The sequence below is a fragment of the Drosophila bipectinata genome, chromosome 3R, assembly GCF_030179905.1.
Source record: "Drosophila bipectinata strain 14024-0381.07 chromosome 3R, DbipHiC1v2, whole genome shotgun sequence".
NCBI classification, from domain to species: Eukaryota; Metazoa; Arthropoda; class Insecta; order Diptera; family Drosophilidae; genus Drosophila; species Drosophila bipectinata.
The window spans coordinates 9,371,384-9,386,356 of NC_091739.1; the positions used below are offsets into that span (position 1 = coordinate 9,371,384).

Sequence of the window (14,973 nt, forward strand, 5' to 3'; positions counted from 1 at the left end):
GTCTGTCTTTTTAAGTTTATTGAACTTTTGAGACCGAAGCTTTAAGATCTGAATCTGTTTAAATAACGCGCCATTTTTGGTATTTTTTTATCTTTAGTGTTGTAAAAGGTAAAAATAGCAGTGCTAGGAAATCAGTGATGCAAAACGTTTCAAGCTCCACTAAGTGACCAAAAATCTGGTCACGTTAAAAAACCTAAAGCACAAGAAACATTAAGTCTGGTCGGCACGGAAACACCGGCACCGAAACAGCAAGGAATGGAACTTGAACTGGACGTGGTGGACTCGCTTCAGGCCTTGGCCTACAAGGGACCTTGCCTGCAGCAGGATAACCTCAGCAGGGCGCTGGATGGAGGCATCGGAAGTCCGGCACTGCGGTTGGTGCTCCACTGGCTGGCCCAGGAGCTGCATGTACTCCGGAAAACGGACGAGCGCGTCAGTTCTGGCAGCGGAGACCACGACGAGTTCGCCTTTGAACTTTCCCTGCTGCTCACTGAGCTGGGTTGCCCGTATCGGAAGCTCGTTGCTGGTCCCATTGAGGAGCGATTCCAAACTCGGGAGTCTTTGTTACAGCTGCTTGAATACCTCACTTCCGAGCTGATGGCCACCAAGATGGTGTTGAAGGCCCAGCCCGTAGGACCACCTTGCAAACGTTCGAAAACTGAGTCAAACGCCCAGCAGGCTATCGAGCAACTAGCGAAGGATCTGCAGCTGGGTGAGCTGCCAAAAAACATCAACACCAAACTGCTGTTCGAGAAGTTAATACCCAGCTTGGATAAGTCTCTGAAACAAACTAATCGCCAGGTGGTGAGCGAACCTCTACTGCATCTTAACAAGCCCCTCAACGACTCCCAGTGGCGTGCGCTGGAGTCACTGCACAGGGATCTAGAGGCGGAGTACAATCTCCGTCGCCAAATGATGAGCACTCGTCTGGAGGCCACTGTTCAGAGCTTCCAGTGGTCGGAGTCCATGCGCCATCGTGAAAACGAGATAATGGATCGTTTTCAGCGAAAGATGAGGGAACTGGAGCAGTTCAAAGTAGGCGGAGAACAGACTAATTTGGTGGCTTTGCTGGCTGCACGAACGGATTTGGCCATAATCGAGAAGACCAGCTCAGCAAATGTGAGGAAAAACACCGCGTCTAAGATACAGAAGCATGTGATTGGCAGCGTTCCAGACCGAGGAGGTCGTGCTAATGAGCATGCTCCTCCGCCACCGGAAATGCCTTCTTGGCAACAGCAGCGAGCTAGCGGTCCTCCTGGCGGTGGACGGGGTGGAGGAGGTAACTTCCGTGGTGGTCGAGGAGGAGGAGGTGGCGGAAGGGAAGGAGGAGGAGGAGGCGGAGGTGGAGGCGGCGGAGGTGGTGGAAATTGGCAGCAACCACAGCAACAACCTCAACATCAACGTGATCGTGATCGAAGTCGTGATAGAAATCAAGATCAACAGTGGATAAGCGGCAGTGGACGCGTCCAGGGCACCGGCTGGAATCCAAACGGAGGACGCGGCGGTGGTGGAGGCGGTGGCCGTGGAGGAGGAGGTGGTCGCGGTGGTGGAGGCGGCGGTCATCGCGGCGGCGGCTATCGATGATCTCGATACCTGATATTAAGCAGTTACCAATGGAAAGGGCCACTAAAACGACTGATCCTTTTATTTTTAACTATTACCGACATATAACCCAGTTTAATTTATTGCCAAATTATACGAATATGTTTATAATTGCGAATGGTTGCCCGTTTAAAAAATAAACTATCTATGTCATCGCTTTGCTAGCAAATCTCGCGTGTCGATTGCGCTTTTTTGAAATTGGGGTTAACATTTTCGCTTTCAATATGCCAACGACCTATTTTCTGTTTAATTGATGGATTTATATTTAAATTTAGATATGTCTATTTATTCGTCTGAAACAGTACAACTATCTATATGTACCATCTAGTTTTTGCAAATCGTTTGTGGGTACATTTTATAAACAATTCAGCTGTATAATTTAATTATTTGCACCTATAAGTATAGCAGGTGGCTAAAAAAATAATATAGGGTCTGTATAGTTAATAGATTCATATGGGGTTTACAATTCAGAAACATAGGCTTGGTTCTGCAGAGGATGAATAAGACATGTAATACATAGTTGGAGTAACTAATTGAATAAAGCCCCAACCCCTAGCAACACTACGCCCCTGGGACAAGTAACCAAGCATCAAATACACGCGACACTCAATTGCCATTAGCGTCCAATCTAGTCATCAACCGAGCCGACTATATGGCCACTATATCGCCACCACAACTGGCCAAATCCATTCCGATCCGATGCCAACAATTAACTTGGTCAATCAGCATGAAAACCATGTCGAAGTCATCATGGATGGGCCGGGTCTGGCACTGTGATCAGTTCATCCAAAGCCCCGGATCGGAAAGGTTGACAGTTCTCCCGTATTTTCGAGTCCCAAACCTATTTTTTAGTTGCATTACAATGCTTATTAAACTAATTCTGGTGTTGGTAATTGGATATGGTGGTCTTTTCGCGCCCGGTTGCGCACAAAATTTATTGGATCGTCTGCGCCCGGTGAACATGACCCGAATGGATGACGGAATCAAAGTGGTTTCCGGCACCAAAGTCAAGCGGTACGAACGGTTGACGGTGCCGCTGGGAGGTCCTGCAGGGATACCTGGGGCTGCTGGACTGCTTGGACCACTTCTACCGCCACAACCGGCTTATTTGGGATACACCTATGTAAGTTTCATTAAAAATTATTTTTAAAGGGTTAATAATAGTATAAAGTGTTGAATTACATTGTAATTGAAGGTCTAATTTAAAATTGAATGTAATTGTAGTGTTAACAAATTTAACCATATTTACATATATTTAATCATATTTATGAACTAACCAATTTCATGACTCTCCGTTTTCCCAGCAGTTAGTACCTCAGTGGCAAGCTGGAGCCAAGTTAATGGGCGATGGTGAGGCGGCGGGAGTAGCAGGAATGATATCTTTCCAGCAGCTGCCCTATAGTTCGGACATCAAGGTAACCATTAATGTGACAGGATTGCCTCCTGGAAAACATGCCCTGCACATCCATACCTTCGGAGATGTAAGTGATGGATGCAAATCCACAGGAGGACAGTTTCCCAATAATTTTGTAAGTAATTCTCCTAGTAGTTAGAGTTCCTAACCCTAATCTTCCTAAATTCCAGCTTGGAAATGTGGATACCAAGGACGATGGCAGTATTTCTGCCGTTTTTCAAAGCATATATTTACAGTTGTTTGGCTTCAATGGCATTGTGGGCCGGTCCATAGTGATCCACAGCAAGGCCATTGACCTGAACACGGCCTTAAATGCGGAGGTGTTTTCGTCCTCTTTGCAGCCCATGCCCAATGCCTTGGCCTACCAGAATGAGGAGAACTCCCTAGGGCCCTCGATTGCCTGCGGAGTGATAAGTCTGATGAGCACGGCAGCCAGTGCTGGTGGCATGGCTACTTCCCCACCAGCTGCTGCAACTCCGGAGGCCTAATTAACTTTTATAAACTTCCCGTAAAATATTATTAATAAATATTCCTTCTTACATTTAAGGAGTATCAAGTTTAAGGGGGTTTGGTGTTTAAAGTCAAATCCAACACCATTTCATCCAATAGAGCAGGCTTTACTTAATATATTTTCTATAAACCATTTGAAAAAAATGTAATTTAAATTATCTTTTTTATTTGTTTTTAAAAAAGAGTTATTAAGTAATGTAACTATAGCCCCTTACTTTACCGATCTCGTGCACCAGGTGTCGATCCGTAAGTCCCCGAATAATTCAGTGTTTTCGAGCCTATCAAATTCAGCTCAGCTTTAATGGCTAATACGTGCGGCGCATGCCCAAAGGTCTGGGTCGCCCACTGGGCCAAAACTTTCTTCGCCGGCTTCTCACAACCGAACTGGCCAGTTGACCGCCGCGGCTCGTCATGTTTAAACGCGAAAGTAAAAGTTTTCTCAGCCTTGGGTTGATACTGCTCCTGGTGTTGGGCGTAGCTCAGCTCCAGGCCGAGGTCCTCGACGAGGACTCGCAGCAGGCTAAATTCGAGTGGCCATCGTTTCCTTGGAGCCGCAACAAGACCAACAAGAACACCCACTCGTCCCTCAACGATCTGGATTTAAAGAACGATTACAGCCAGATGGAGTTGGCCAACTTTGGAGACTTTGATCGCAACCCGTGCAGAAGAGTGTGCCAGCAGGGTCAGTCCCAGAACTGTTATTACCAGCTAGTGGTTCACAATTACCAGAGACTGGGCCCAGAGTGTCAGAGGTGTCAGCAGGACGAAAGGGCCTGCGCAGCGGAGCATTGTATCTTCGGCGATGGCGTCGCCACTCCTGTGATGGCAGTTAATCGAATGGTGCCAGGACCTCCGATCGAACTGTGCGAAAATGATACTATAGTGGTTGACGTACTGAACTATCTGGGTGAACCCACCTCCATGCACTGGCACGGTGTCCACATGAAACGTACTCCCGAAATGGATGGCGCTCCCTACGCCACCCAGTATCCTTTGCAGCCGGGCGAAGTCCAGCGGTATGAGTTCCAGGTGGATCGGAGTGGTTTGCTTTGGTATCACAGTCACGTTGGCTGGCAGAGGGGCTTCGGTGTGGCAGGGGCCCTAATCGTCCGCCAAACGCGGCAGCAGAACGTCCACGCCCAACTCTATGACTATGATCTCGGGGAGCACACGTTGATGATACAGGACATCTTTTACAACTACAACCTGCAGGACGTTCGCAATATCCTAGTGAATGGAAAAGGGCGCAACCATCTCAGCCAGCTACCCGATAATGACAATCGCCATCGGTACGAAAAACTTCGAGTTACGCCGGGCTACCGCTACAGGATGCGAGTGGTCCTTAATGGAATCGCCAACTGTCCTGTGGAGTTTTCCATAGAACAACATAAACTTTTAATCATCAGCACCGATGGCAATGACATCGAGCCTGTCTTGGCAGATGGCTTCTTCCTGACCTCCGCCGAGCGATTTGATTTCATCTTGGAGGCCAATCAGTATGCGAAGAACTATTGGATCAGGGTGCGTGGGTATGAGATGTGTGAGGATAGAAATCTCTATCAAGGAGCTGTGCTCAGCTATCGCGGATCTGCTCGCACTGAACTGCCACAAGGAAGCGTCCTAGAGAATCAGAAAGGCCGCTCTGAGGAGGATGACTCCGTTTGGGTCAACGATTACCGTTTCCGGTCGCCAAATTCAACCGATAAATCCTCCCTGCGCCAATCATTGGACAAGGACAACAACGTAGGCACGGTGGCCCTGCGTTCCGTGGAACCAGTCTCCTGGTCGCGCTACACAAAATTCCTGACCCACTACTCTACCTTCGGATCGCGAATGGCACCCAATGGAGAAGAGCTATTCCAGATCGATGACATCTCTTACATCTCCCCGGCGATATCACTGTTGCAGGGTCGTTATCTCTACCAGGACGACGGTTACTTTTGCAACAAAAGCTCTCTGGCTCGCGAGGGTCGTAATTGCGAACGGGAGCAGTGCGAGTGTACTCACGTGATCCGCTTTCCAGCATACAGGCATGTTGAGATGGTGGTGGCTAACTTAATGGACAACACACATCCCTTCCATCTCCATGGCTATACGTTCCGCTTGGTGGGACAGGGAGTCCTTGGCAATGCCAACGATGCACGTAATGTAAGGATCATATTTTAATTGGAGCCTAATAATATTACTTTTAAAAACTATTTTTTTTAGATTCGAGAACTTGATCGTCGAGGCCGCCTCTCCCGTTTGAATGATGACTATGTCGCAGTGGCCAAGGACACAGTTCAGATTCCGGGTCTCGGCTACATAATAGTTCGCTTTGTCACTAATAATCCTGGATTTTGGTTATACCATTGCCATATTGAAGCCCATTCTGTACAAGGTATGGTGGCAGTCCTGAAAGTTGGCGAAGACCATCAAATGAAACGCATTCCGGCACGCGTGCGTTGCTAAAAGTGTATCTGTTTAATATTTTAAGATGAAGTAGGTGCCCTTGTTGCCAATTTAAAATATTTTATTCCTTAATAAATATTTATTATATTTTATTAAAAAATTCAATAATTGTTTTCAGTGTTTTAAAAGTTGAACTATTAAACTACCGGCAAACATATAACCATTAAAAACTCATAAACATTATTACGTTCAATAAACATTCCGTGGGAATTTCCCTTTTTTTGAATTGAGAAATTGAAGCGGAAAATCCTCAATATCTCCCCTAATGCATGTTTTTCCCAAAAAAAAAAGAAAGCATATTCTATAGTTAAGTTAAGGTGTGATAAAAGTTCTGCCGTTTGTTTATGGAATTGATATTCGTTTACGATATTTCTACCACCCGTGTTTATGATCTTTTAATTGGTTGGTCGTTTCGCTGATTGGTTGGCTATCAATATTGCCACTTTAATCGAAGCTGCCGGTGGTCTTTAAAAGGGAGCGATGTCTAAAATTTTTTCGTAGTTTAGCTTGAACATGTCTCGACCACTTTTTGTTTTAGCCACTGTTTTGGCTATCGTACAGGGAGCTCCTCTTGAGAAGGAACAAAGTCCTGCGGATGTTCCTGACTATTATGAGCTATTTAATAATCCAGAAGCTCATTTGACTTTGGCCAAAGCTCCAACTACGGTAAGAACTACATTCCTCTTTTGGCAACAAAAAAAATAAATTAATAAATTTTTAATATATTTTTTAACAGATTAAATTTATTGAAGATCATGGTTATCCAGCAGAACGGCATTATGTGACTACTGAGGATGGCTACATTATCAGTCTGTTCCGCATTCCTTATTCGCACAATCTGCAGAATCAGGATGTCCAGCGACCCATTGCCTTCCTTCAGCATGGACTTTTCGGCAGCTCTGATGTCTGGCCAAGCCTGGGACCGGATGATGCCCTTCCCTTCCTGCTTTCCGACGCGGGATACGATGTTTGGCTGGGCAATGCCCGCGGAAATAGGTACTCCAAGAACCACACTTCCCTTTCTTTGAAGCACCCGAACTTTTGGCGGTTCAGCTGGCACGAGATTGGATACTTCGACATTGCCGCTGCCATTGACTACACGCTCTCCACCGAAAACGGAAAGGGTCAGGAGGGCATCCACTACGTGGGCCACTCCCAAGGCACCACCGTCATGTTCGTCCTGCCGTCCACGCGGCCGGAATATAACGCCAAGATTAAGACTGCTCACCTGCTGGCCCCAGTGGCCTTTATGCATAGAATGGAAGACTTTATGGTCAATACTCTGTCGCCCACTCTCGGATTCAACAATATTTACTCAAAGCTCTTTGGCTCCCAAGAATTGTTGCCCCACAACGATGTGGTCCTGGCATTTTTCTACAACGTTTGTCGCCCCAAATCTCCAGTGATGTCTATGTTCTGCAGCGACGATGAGGAAGAGGAAACAGTTGTGGAACAAGGACGAACCAATTCGGTGGGTTGTACAGATACATTTTTAGTGTCATGCATATCTAATTTTTAATTTTTTAATTCCCTAAAGACCGCTAACTCAGTAATATCTGGTGTCATGCCAGCTGGAATATCCACCGACCAAGTTCTGCATTATTTGCAGGAACATCAATCAACACATTTCCGCCAGTTTGATTTTGGCACAAAAAAGAATTTGCTCGTTTATGGATCCGAAGAACCCACTGATTATCCAACGGAGAAAATTACCGCTGAAATGCATCTCTGGTATTCGGATAACGATGATATGTCTGCCGTGGAGGATGTCCTGCAGGTGGCAGCAACCCTTCCAAATAAAGTGATGCACCACATGGAGGATCCTTTGTGGGATCATGGAGATTTTGCAAATAATTGGGAAGTGCGAAAATACATCAACGATCCGATTATAGCTATCATGAATGAGTACGAGGCCAGAACTAAGTGATGATTAAAAAGATAATACAAATTCGAGAGGTACCAAAGATTTCCACTTCATGCATATATTTTTCCATGTATATATTTCATTCATAAAAATTCCTGGATTCATTCCTGGATCCTGGACAATGGCAACCATAATTTGCAATTAAACAGGACACAAGAAAAGTATTTTCGGTTAAAGGAAAAATGCGACAATTGTTTCATACAATATGTCAATTGTTATATAGTTAGTTTAAGATCACGATATTATATTACATGTTACAAAATAAAAAAAATTCCTATATTTAATATTCAATTCAAAGTTTTTTAATACTCTCCGACTAGAGATCATTTCTCAATATTTTGAAATTCTACTTATGTACACATATGCGCTTCGTGAAACCTTTCTAAAAGCCGGGATCAGAAGACTATTCAATAATTGGAACATAATTAATAAAGATGAAATGATATTTTAATGAACTTTATAAAAAAGAAGTATCTTTTATAATGATGTTAACCAATCTTTATAAAAATTAATATAAATCAGTCCAAAAGTGAAAATATTTAATCACTAACGGATGCAGCTTAGACGTTCAAAAGTGGGAATACTTCATTATTGAACAAGGTCCACCAGATTCCACTTCACGTAGAAATGCCTTTTCCTCGTGTGCATATTTAATTCATTAGATGTTAGCCGCCTCTTCTAATCAAAAAGCAATTTTCGCCACATACATGTAGAGTTTATAAATTTTACAACTACCCTCTTAAAATCTATTAATGGCTTAGTAATCTAAAAAAACTACGCTGCCAATCGGTGGGGGTAAATTCTTTCTTTAGATTATCGAACTGTTTTAAGTGCTTTCAATATAAGATAAGTTCAGCCCAGCGAAGTACATGTTGGATTGGTTTTTGATAATATTAATTATAAGTCACACGTTCTCACCGGTTGGGTTTTGCGTTAAGCAAATTGGGGCTAGCCCACTTTTAATGGTTTATTTTGATTTCAGTTTTTAAGATTAGAATTTACCAAATTTGCCCGATCTTTAATCTTTTGGATTGAACTTAAAATGTGTTTGCGGGGTGAAATGACTAAGGTATTTTATGCTGTTTAATATTCGTAAATTATTCGATTCTCAACTTATGTGGAAACTTATCGTCTGATTCTGGTTTGTCCAAACTTTAATTCAAACCAATGTATAAACTAGATTTACCAAATTTTTCATTAATTTTCAATCCCATTTTTATGACTTTTAGATTAACAGTTTCCTTATTCTTTATCAAAAATGTCTAAATATATTTAATCGAACCATTGATAGTATGGGTTACTTGAAAATAAGCCCCCATGGGTCTGCTACAAAAGTTAAGAGTCAAGTGTTTGCCAACAGTCAGTAGCAATCGAACCATCAAGGAGACATGAAGAAACGGTTTGCGAGTCTTTTTCTTATCCTGGCTGGATTAGCAGTTTCAGGAATACACTCGGCAGCTCTTGATGGAGTGATTGATTTCTACAAGCTGTACGATAATCCAGAGGCTCATGTGAGTCTCAAGGGTAAATTGACAACAGTGGGTATTGACAGAAAAAATGTTTGTTAAAAAGAAAATTTTCATGACTTATTTCCTATACCCAGGCTGATCGCATTGCCTCGCATGGATATCCTTCGGAGCATCATTATATTCCTACCAAGGATGGCTATGTATTGGGCGTATTCCGGATCCCATATTCCCATAAATTGCAGAACCAAAACCAAAAACGACCTATTGCATTTCTGCAACATGGACTATCTAGCTGCTCCGATGCCTGGATATTGCAAGGACCTGATGATAGTCTTCCGTACTTGCTGGCCGATGCTGGCTATGATGTCTGGATGGGAAATGCGCGAGGCACAGCCTACTCTAGAAATCACTCGACTCTGTCGACCGAAAACCCCCGATTCTGGCAATTCAGTTGGCATGAGATCGCCATTTACGATATTACCGCCATTATTGATTATGCTCTTAGAACGGAAAACGGCAAGGATCAGGATGCTCTTCATTATGTTGGTCATTCGCAGGGCACTACCGTTTATTTTGCTTTGATGTCCTCGCTTTTTGAATACAACTACAAAATTAAAACGGCTCACATGTTTGCCCCGGTGGCTATAATGAAAAACATGGCAAATCCTTTAGTGCGAGCCTTGGGCCCATATTTGGGCCACCAAGGTGTTTATGCCACTCTCTTTGGGGCTCAAGAGTTCCTGCCTCATAACGATTTCGTCATGTCCTTGTTTTTTAATATTTGCCAACCTGATTTCTTGCTGCGCCCGGTTTGCGAAAACACCGTGGAAACTCTCTATTCAGCAGGTCGTGTTAATATGGTAAGCGTTATTTATTAAAAATGTATTTATTTAGATCATAAAACAAACAAAAATTTATAATTTCAGACTGCAATGCCAGATGGCATGGCTACCCATCCGGCAGGTTGTTCCACCGATCAGATGCTTCACTATTTGCAGGAGCAGCAATCTGGATATTTCCGGCAGTTTGACTATGGATCTAAGAAGAATCTTCAGATCTACGGAACCGAAGAGCCTCCAGAGTATCCTGTGGAGCTAATTAACTCAGAAGTGCACATGTGGTACTCAGACAACGATGCTATGGCCGCCGTGGAGGATGTTGAAACATTTTCCAGCCGATTGCCTAAAAAGGTGATGCACCACATGCTGGACCCAATGTGGACCCACGGGGACTACGCCCTTAACCGGGAGGTCAGAAAGTACGTCAACGAGCCGGTGATTGCCATCATGGACGAGTACGAAGAAAAGTACGGTGGGGTGTGATGGATTGCTTTTCTAATCTCAAGGAGAATAAATGCCTATTATAATCGGATTTATTTTAAGTTCAGTGATAAGCTTATCAAAAATATTTTTAAGTGTGAGCCTACGTGAGCCGAATTGTTTTCCATATTATATTACCGAAATTAATGTTTGCTCTGATGGTTATTTGCAATGTTTTTACATCCTTCGCCGGGACCAGTAATTTAAAAATATTTTTGTCTAATATTTTGATGGGAACTGATAAAAACAGTTCAATTTATTGTTTCAGAATCGCATAGGTACAGACAAATCTCAAGCGCAAAGACTTCAATATCTTTTGGAAAAGATATAGCCAGAAAATTTGACAAAAAATATAAAAAAATATTTTGTTTCTAGATTTTGTTGCAGATTTATGAAAAATTGGTCCACAAATTGTTAAAGGTACTCCGCTTCCGAATCGGATATTTAAAATACATATATGCTTCGGGGTGGGACATAGTGGTCCATCTCTTGGTCCATCTCATAAAACCAAATTATAAATGTTAATACCTTCAACTTTAAAATGCATTGTAAATAAATATCTTTGGTACATTTTTGAAAACGTCCGACCACTTTAAACTTCACTTTTATGAAGTCACTTTTGGTAGGAGCATGTGGATGTGGACGTTGTGGGTTTCTTTTCCCACAATTTAAGTTAAACTATTTAAATCTGAATATAATCGGCTCTAATATACAGTGTTGCAGAAAAGAATCTAGCTGTTTAACACCTTAAATATTTTTCTGGACTTTTCAACCCTATGGATTTACATAGCTTTTGTTTGAAGTGGGCTCTGATTCCTATAAAAGGCAGCTTCTGGTATTTTGAAATTCATTCGGTTGTGAGTCTTCGACCACGAATCAATATTATTTTCTTTTTTATTTATTTATTTTTTGTTATTTTATATCAATTTTTTTTTTTATAATCCATGGGACCTTACATTCGTCTTCGAGTTTTGAATAAGTCATTTTTATACCCTTGCAGAGGGTATTATAATTTTGTCCAAAAGTGTGCAACGCAGTGAAGGAGACATCTCCGACCCTATAAAGTATATATATTCTTGATCAGGATCACCCCCTGAGTTGATATGAGCATGTCCGTCTGTCCGTCTGTCCGTCTGTCTGTCCGTCTGTCTGTCCGTCTGTCTGTCTGTTTCTACGCGAACTAGTCTCTCAGTTTTGAAGCTATCGTCTTGAAACTTTGCACACACCCTTCTTTCCTTTGCACGCAGTATATAAGTCGGAACGGCCTAGATCGGCCGACTATATCATATAGCTGCCATATAACTGATTGATCGGAAATGGTATAACTTTGGTGTTTTTAGAGTTAGAGAGTTCAAATTTAACAAGAGAGCTATTTTTGGCAAACCATTACGACATGCCAAATTTCATAAGGATCGGCCGACTATATCCTATAGCTGCCATATAACTGAACGATCGGAAATGACCCAACTTTCGTTTTTTTGAAGATAGAAAGCTGAAACTTAATACAGATTATATTTTTGGCCGGATGATCCAACCTACCAAATATCATAAGGATCGGCTGACTATATCCTATAGCTGCCATATAACTGAACGATCGGAAATGACCCAACTTTTTTGTTTTTGAAGATAGAAGTTTGGGACATTTTTAGGTTTGGTTTTTGTATTATAATAAATTGGGTAATATTATCATATTCTCATAAGGATTGGCCAACTATATCCGATGTTTGCGATATATATCCGGTTTTAACTGCAAGGGTATATAAACTTCGGCTCCGCCCGAAGTTAGCTTTCCTTTCTTGTTTATCTTAATTTTATGTATATAACATTAAAAGATTAGTTCGATAACTTGATTCTGGTTAAATATAGACGACTTTTATGCATTTTGCTGTTGTTTAATATATGACTTTGCTTACGATAATTGTATGAACAAGAAATTACTTAAATTGGTTGTTGTGTTTTACTTAAAACATTCGTACACACACTAGCTAAAAATATCAGGGAATTAAAGGTACTCCGGTTCCGAATCGGATATTAAACGCCAAAAATATATGCTTCGCGGTGCGACATAGTGGTCCATCTCTTGTTATTCAGTTTGGCTTTTCCACGATTTCTTGGATATATGGGTTTAGTTGGAACAAACCAGATTGGAAAAGGCTTGACGCCAGACTATGTTCATAAATGTGAAAAAAACGGTGTTTAAAGATAAGATGTTTGCCTGCACACATTTTAAAATAAAATGGCTTATACTAGATCCCCAACTTTGGATATGTTTTCCCTTGACTAAGACCGAAACCAAGACCAAGACCAAGACCAAGACCAAGAAATGGCCCCCAATTGCAACCAAATCTCGACGCTCTCCACATACATATTTGGACAGCGAAATACATTTAATTTTTCCACTCGAACAACTTCTGATTGCCAGTGAATGGCTGGCCAGTAGAAAGAATAATGCATATTCAAGCTTTTCATTCCCATTTCATTGCCCCTGGCATCCGAACAACTCTCCGAAGGGCCAAGTCGACTTCTGTTCATGTGTCTGGATCGGCGTAAATGGCCCCAAGTGAATATGTAAAAACGGCAGAGTAAGGAATTAGAACAGAGTCCCGATTGCGGCTAATGGATGAAAGCCGCCAAGTTCAAGGTCATGATTCGGTCCGGGCCATGGTATTCCCGTTCCGTCCCTACAATCTCGATTTGATTTAATTGGTCTTAATTTGTGGGCCGTGTAATCAATGGCCCTGAATAGTTCTTTGGCCAAAGAAATATGCCAACGATTACTTAACTGGATTAATTGAACTGTACATGGCAGCCACAGCGCTAATTTACGGATTGTGTTTGCTGTTTTTAGTTGGAAATTAAATCGTTTTTCCCCTTGCCCTCCAGTAGACACACAAAAAGTTCCCTCGGCAAAGTCAACGAGGCGTGGCAAGTAAAAAACACACGGAAGCGTTAAATTGGCTCAAGTGTGCCGAAAAAAAAAATACACGAAAAACAACTAAACTAACTATTTTTATGGTGGGAAATCTAAAAATACCTCTTACTTTAACTTAACTGATTTTATGTATATATACAGGTATATTTTTACAGAAGCAGAAGAATCTTCATTCTTCAGGATAAGTTCATGAGAAGAATAGTAAGGCTAAAGCCTTTGAGCCAAAACCACTAAAATCTATATCTACTGTGTGTTAAGTAAATAAAACGTTCTATTAAATAAATTTAATTTAATCTACCCTCTTGCAATTTGCTTACTGGGTAGAAATGTTCACAAAAAAGCAAAGCACACACAAGAAAACTAAACGGAGCCAAAGTCAAGGCAACTGCAAACTGAAGCTGCAGCCGGAAATGTGAAAATTCCCAAACACTAGAACTGCACAAACATTTGGGGCGGATTCGCAAAAGGGCCAAAAGCGTTGCCAGGGCGGTGGCTTCCCTTAAAGTTAAGCTGTTGTATTTGCGCCAAGTTAAAAGGCCGAAACAGCTGCCGCGGTGGCCAGACAAATTAAGCCCACCCAAAAGGGTCAAGAGCTGGTGTCGTTGCCGGTTCTGGCCATTATTTTGCATATGCTAAACTCGGGTTTTCATTTTCGCCAGCTTTTCATTTCGCTCGTCGCCTGGAAATAATTAAATTTTTTAGCACTTTGTGGCGTTTATTTGCCAGGGATTTGTTTTTTTGTAGCGCTTATATTTACACTGGCCGGTTTCTAAATTGCGGTTACTACTGGGCGCTATCAGTGGGTTAGTTGGGATCATTTATTCCGCACATAAGTTCTGTAATTATGATTTTATCTTTTGTTTTACGATTATAGTTACAAGTTCATCACGCCGTTTCCCCATGTTGTAATTTATATTTGTTTATTTGAGGATTTCCAGAAATTAGAGCACTTTGAAGTCTATTCTTAGAACAGGCATTTTTTGGTGTGGAAAATTCCATTTAAGATAGAGGAGTGTGAGGCTTCTGACTTAATGTGATGAAATTATTCGGGTATGGTATTTTCCAAAGCACTCGAATTGTTTAGAAAACTTTTATTAAAACTGAAGTTGAAGTATAAACTATCCCATCTTAAAGTCGCACTGAGGATTTCACGTTTCTATGTCCTTCTCTAATTCCTCTCTTACCATTTTCCGATTGTCCTTGCTCACAAGGGATTACCTCAGCAAAAGATTACACAAAGTCAAAGTCACGTTGCTGGGCATTGTGTGGGTTTCCCCAAATCGAATTTTCCTCCTCCGTTCGAAGCTCCATTCCTAAGAAATGGCCGTAATTGATTGTCAAAAATCAATTAG

The 14,973-nt window shown here is 42.0% G+C and overlaps 5 protein-coding genes across 7 annotated transcripts; all 5 read left to right on the top strand.

Moving 5' to 3' along the window:
• Positions 1-175: 175 nt before the first annotated feature.
• On the top strand, positions 176-1,771 carry LOC108128566 (protein FAM98B). Its single transcript, XM_017246243.3, has one exon. The coding sequence runs from the start codon at positions 256-258 to the stop codon at positions 1,582-1,584; it is 1,329 nt and encodes a 442-aa protein (XP_017101732.2). The 5' UTR covers positions 176-255; the 3' UTR covers positions 1,585-1,771.
• A 601-nt stretch (positions 1,772-2,372) lies between these two features.
• Positions 2,373-3,538, top strand: Sodq (Sodesque). Of its 2 annotated transcripts, none has more exons than XM_017246845.3 (3): positions 2,373-2,725; positions 2,907-3,131; positions 3,187-3,538. In XM_017246845.3, exons 1-3 carry the CDS (start codon positions 2,465-2,467, stop codon positions 3,502-3,504), a joined length of 804 nt encoding a protein of 267 aa, XP_017102334.2. In that variant the 5' UTR covers positions 2,373-2,464; the 3' UTR covers positions 3,505-3,538. The 2 variants fall into 2 exon arrangements, with proteins under 2 accessions (XP_017102334.2, XP_070137642.1); XM_070281541.1 differs by having other exon boundaries at positions 2,374-2,725; positions 2,910-3,131.
• Positions 3,539-3,623: 85 nt separating this feature from the next.
• Positions 3,624-6,077, top strand: Mco3 (Multicopper oxidase 3). Of its 2 annotated transcripts, none has more exons than XM_017246844.3 (2): positions 3,624-5,674; positions 5,735-6,077. In XM_017246844.3, exons 1-2 carry the CDS (start codon positions 3,938-3,940, stop codon positions 5,975-5,977), a joined length of 1,980 nt encoding a protein of 659 aa, XP_017102333.2. In that variant the 5' UTR covers positions 3,624-3,937; the 3' UTR covers positions 5,978-6,077. The 2 variants fall into 2 exon arrangements, with proteins under 2 accessions (XP_017102333.2, XP_070137641.1); XM_070281540.1 differs by having other exon boundaries at positions 3,624-5,669; positions 5,735-5,894.
• A 412-nt stretch (positions 6,078-6,489) lies between these two features.
• Positions 6,490-8,142, top strand: LOC108128517 (lipase 3). The gene is made up of 3 exons (XM_017246196.3): positions 6,490-6,643; positions 6,714-7,448; positions 7,515-8,142. Exons 1-3 carry the CDS (start codon positions 6,491-6,493, stop codon positions 7,902-7,904), a joined length of 1,278 nt encoding a protein of 425 aa, XP_017101685.2. The 5' UTR covers position 6,490; the 3' UTR covers positions 7,905-8,142.
• Positions 8,143-9,287: 1,145 nt separating this feature from the next.
• Positions 9,288-10,790, top strand: LOC108128618 (lipase 3). The gene is made up of 3 exons (XM_017246297.3): positions 9,288-9,439; positions 9,505-10,230; positions 10,297-10,790. Exons 1-3 carry the CDS (start codon positions 9,290-9,292, stop codon positions 10,690-10,692), a joined length of 1,272 nt encoding a protein of 423 aa, XP_017101786.2. The 5' UTR covers positions 9,288-9,289; the 3' UTR covers positions 10,693-10,790.
• Positions 10,791-14,973: the final 4,183 nt, after the last annotated feature.

Excerpts from the sequence above, each read along its gene's own strand:
- Sodq (XM_017246845.3), top strand. The coding sequence starts at position 2,465 with ATGCTTATTAAACTAATTCTGGTGTTGGTAATTGGATATGGTGGTCTT. Across the intron at positions 2,726-2,906 it reads CTTATTTGGGATACACCTAT|CAGTTAGTACCTCAGTGGCA; the intron begins GTAAGTTTCATT and ends CCGTTTTCCCAG. Across the intron at positions 3,132-3,186 it reads GACAGTTTCCCAATAATTTT|CTTGGAAATGTGGATACCAA; the intron begins GTAAGTAATTCT and ends CCTAAATTCCAG.
- Mco3 (XM_017246844.3), top strand. The coding sequence starts at position 3,938 with ATGTTTAAACGCGAAAGTAAAAGTTTTCTCAGCCTTGGGTTGATACTG. Across the intron at positions 5,675-5,734 it reads ATGCCAACGATGCACGTAAT|ATTCGAGAACTTGATCGTCG; the intron begins GTAAGGATCATA and ends TATTTTTTTTAG.
- LOC108128618 (XM_017246297.3), top strand. The coding sequence starts at position 9,290 with ATGAAGAAACGGTTTGCGAGTCTTTTTCTTATCCTGGCTGGATTAGCA. Across the intron at positions 9,440-9,504 it reads TCAAGGGTAAATTGACAACA|GCTGATCGCATTGCCTCGCA; the intron begins GTGGGTATTGAC and ends TCCTATACCCAG. Across the intron at positions 10,231-10,296 it reads CAGCAGGTCGTGTTAATATG|ACTGCAATGCCAGATGGCAT; the intron begins GTAAGCGTTATT and ends TTATAATTTCAG.
- LOC108128517 (XM_017246196.3), top strand. The coding sequence starts at position 6,491 with ATGTCTCGACCACTTTTTGTTTTAGCCACTGTTTTGGCTATCGTACAG. Across the intron at positions 6,644-6,713 it reads TGGCCAAAGCTCCAACTACG|ATTAAATTTATTGAAGATCA; the intron begins GTAAGAACTACA and ends ATTTTTTAACAG. Across the intron at positions 7,449-7,514 it reads AACAAGGACGAACCAATTCG|ACCGCTAACTCAGTAATATC; the intron begins GTGGGTTGTACA and ends AATTCCCTAAAG.
- LOC108128566 (XM_017246243.3), top strand. The coding sequence starts at position 256 with ATGGAACTTGAACTGGACGTGGTGGACTCGCTTCAGGCCTTGGCCTAC.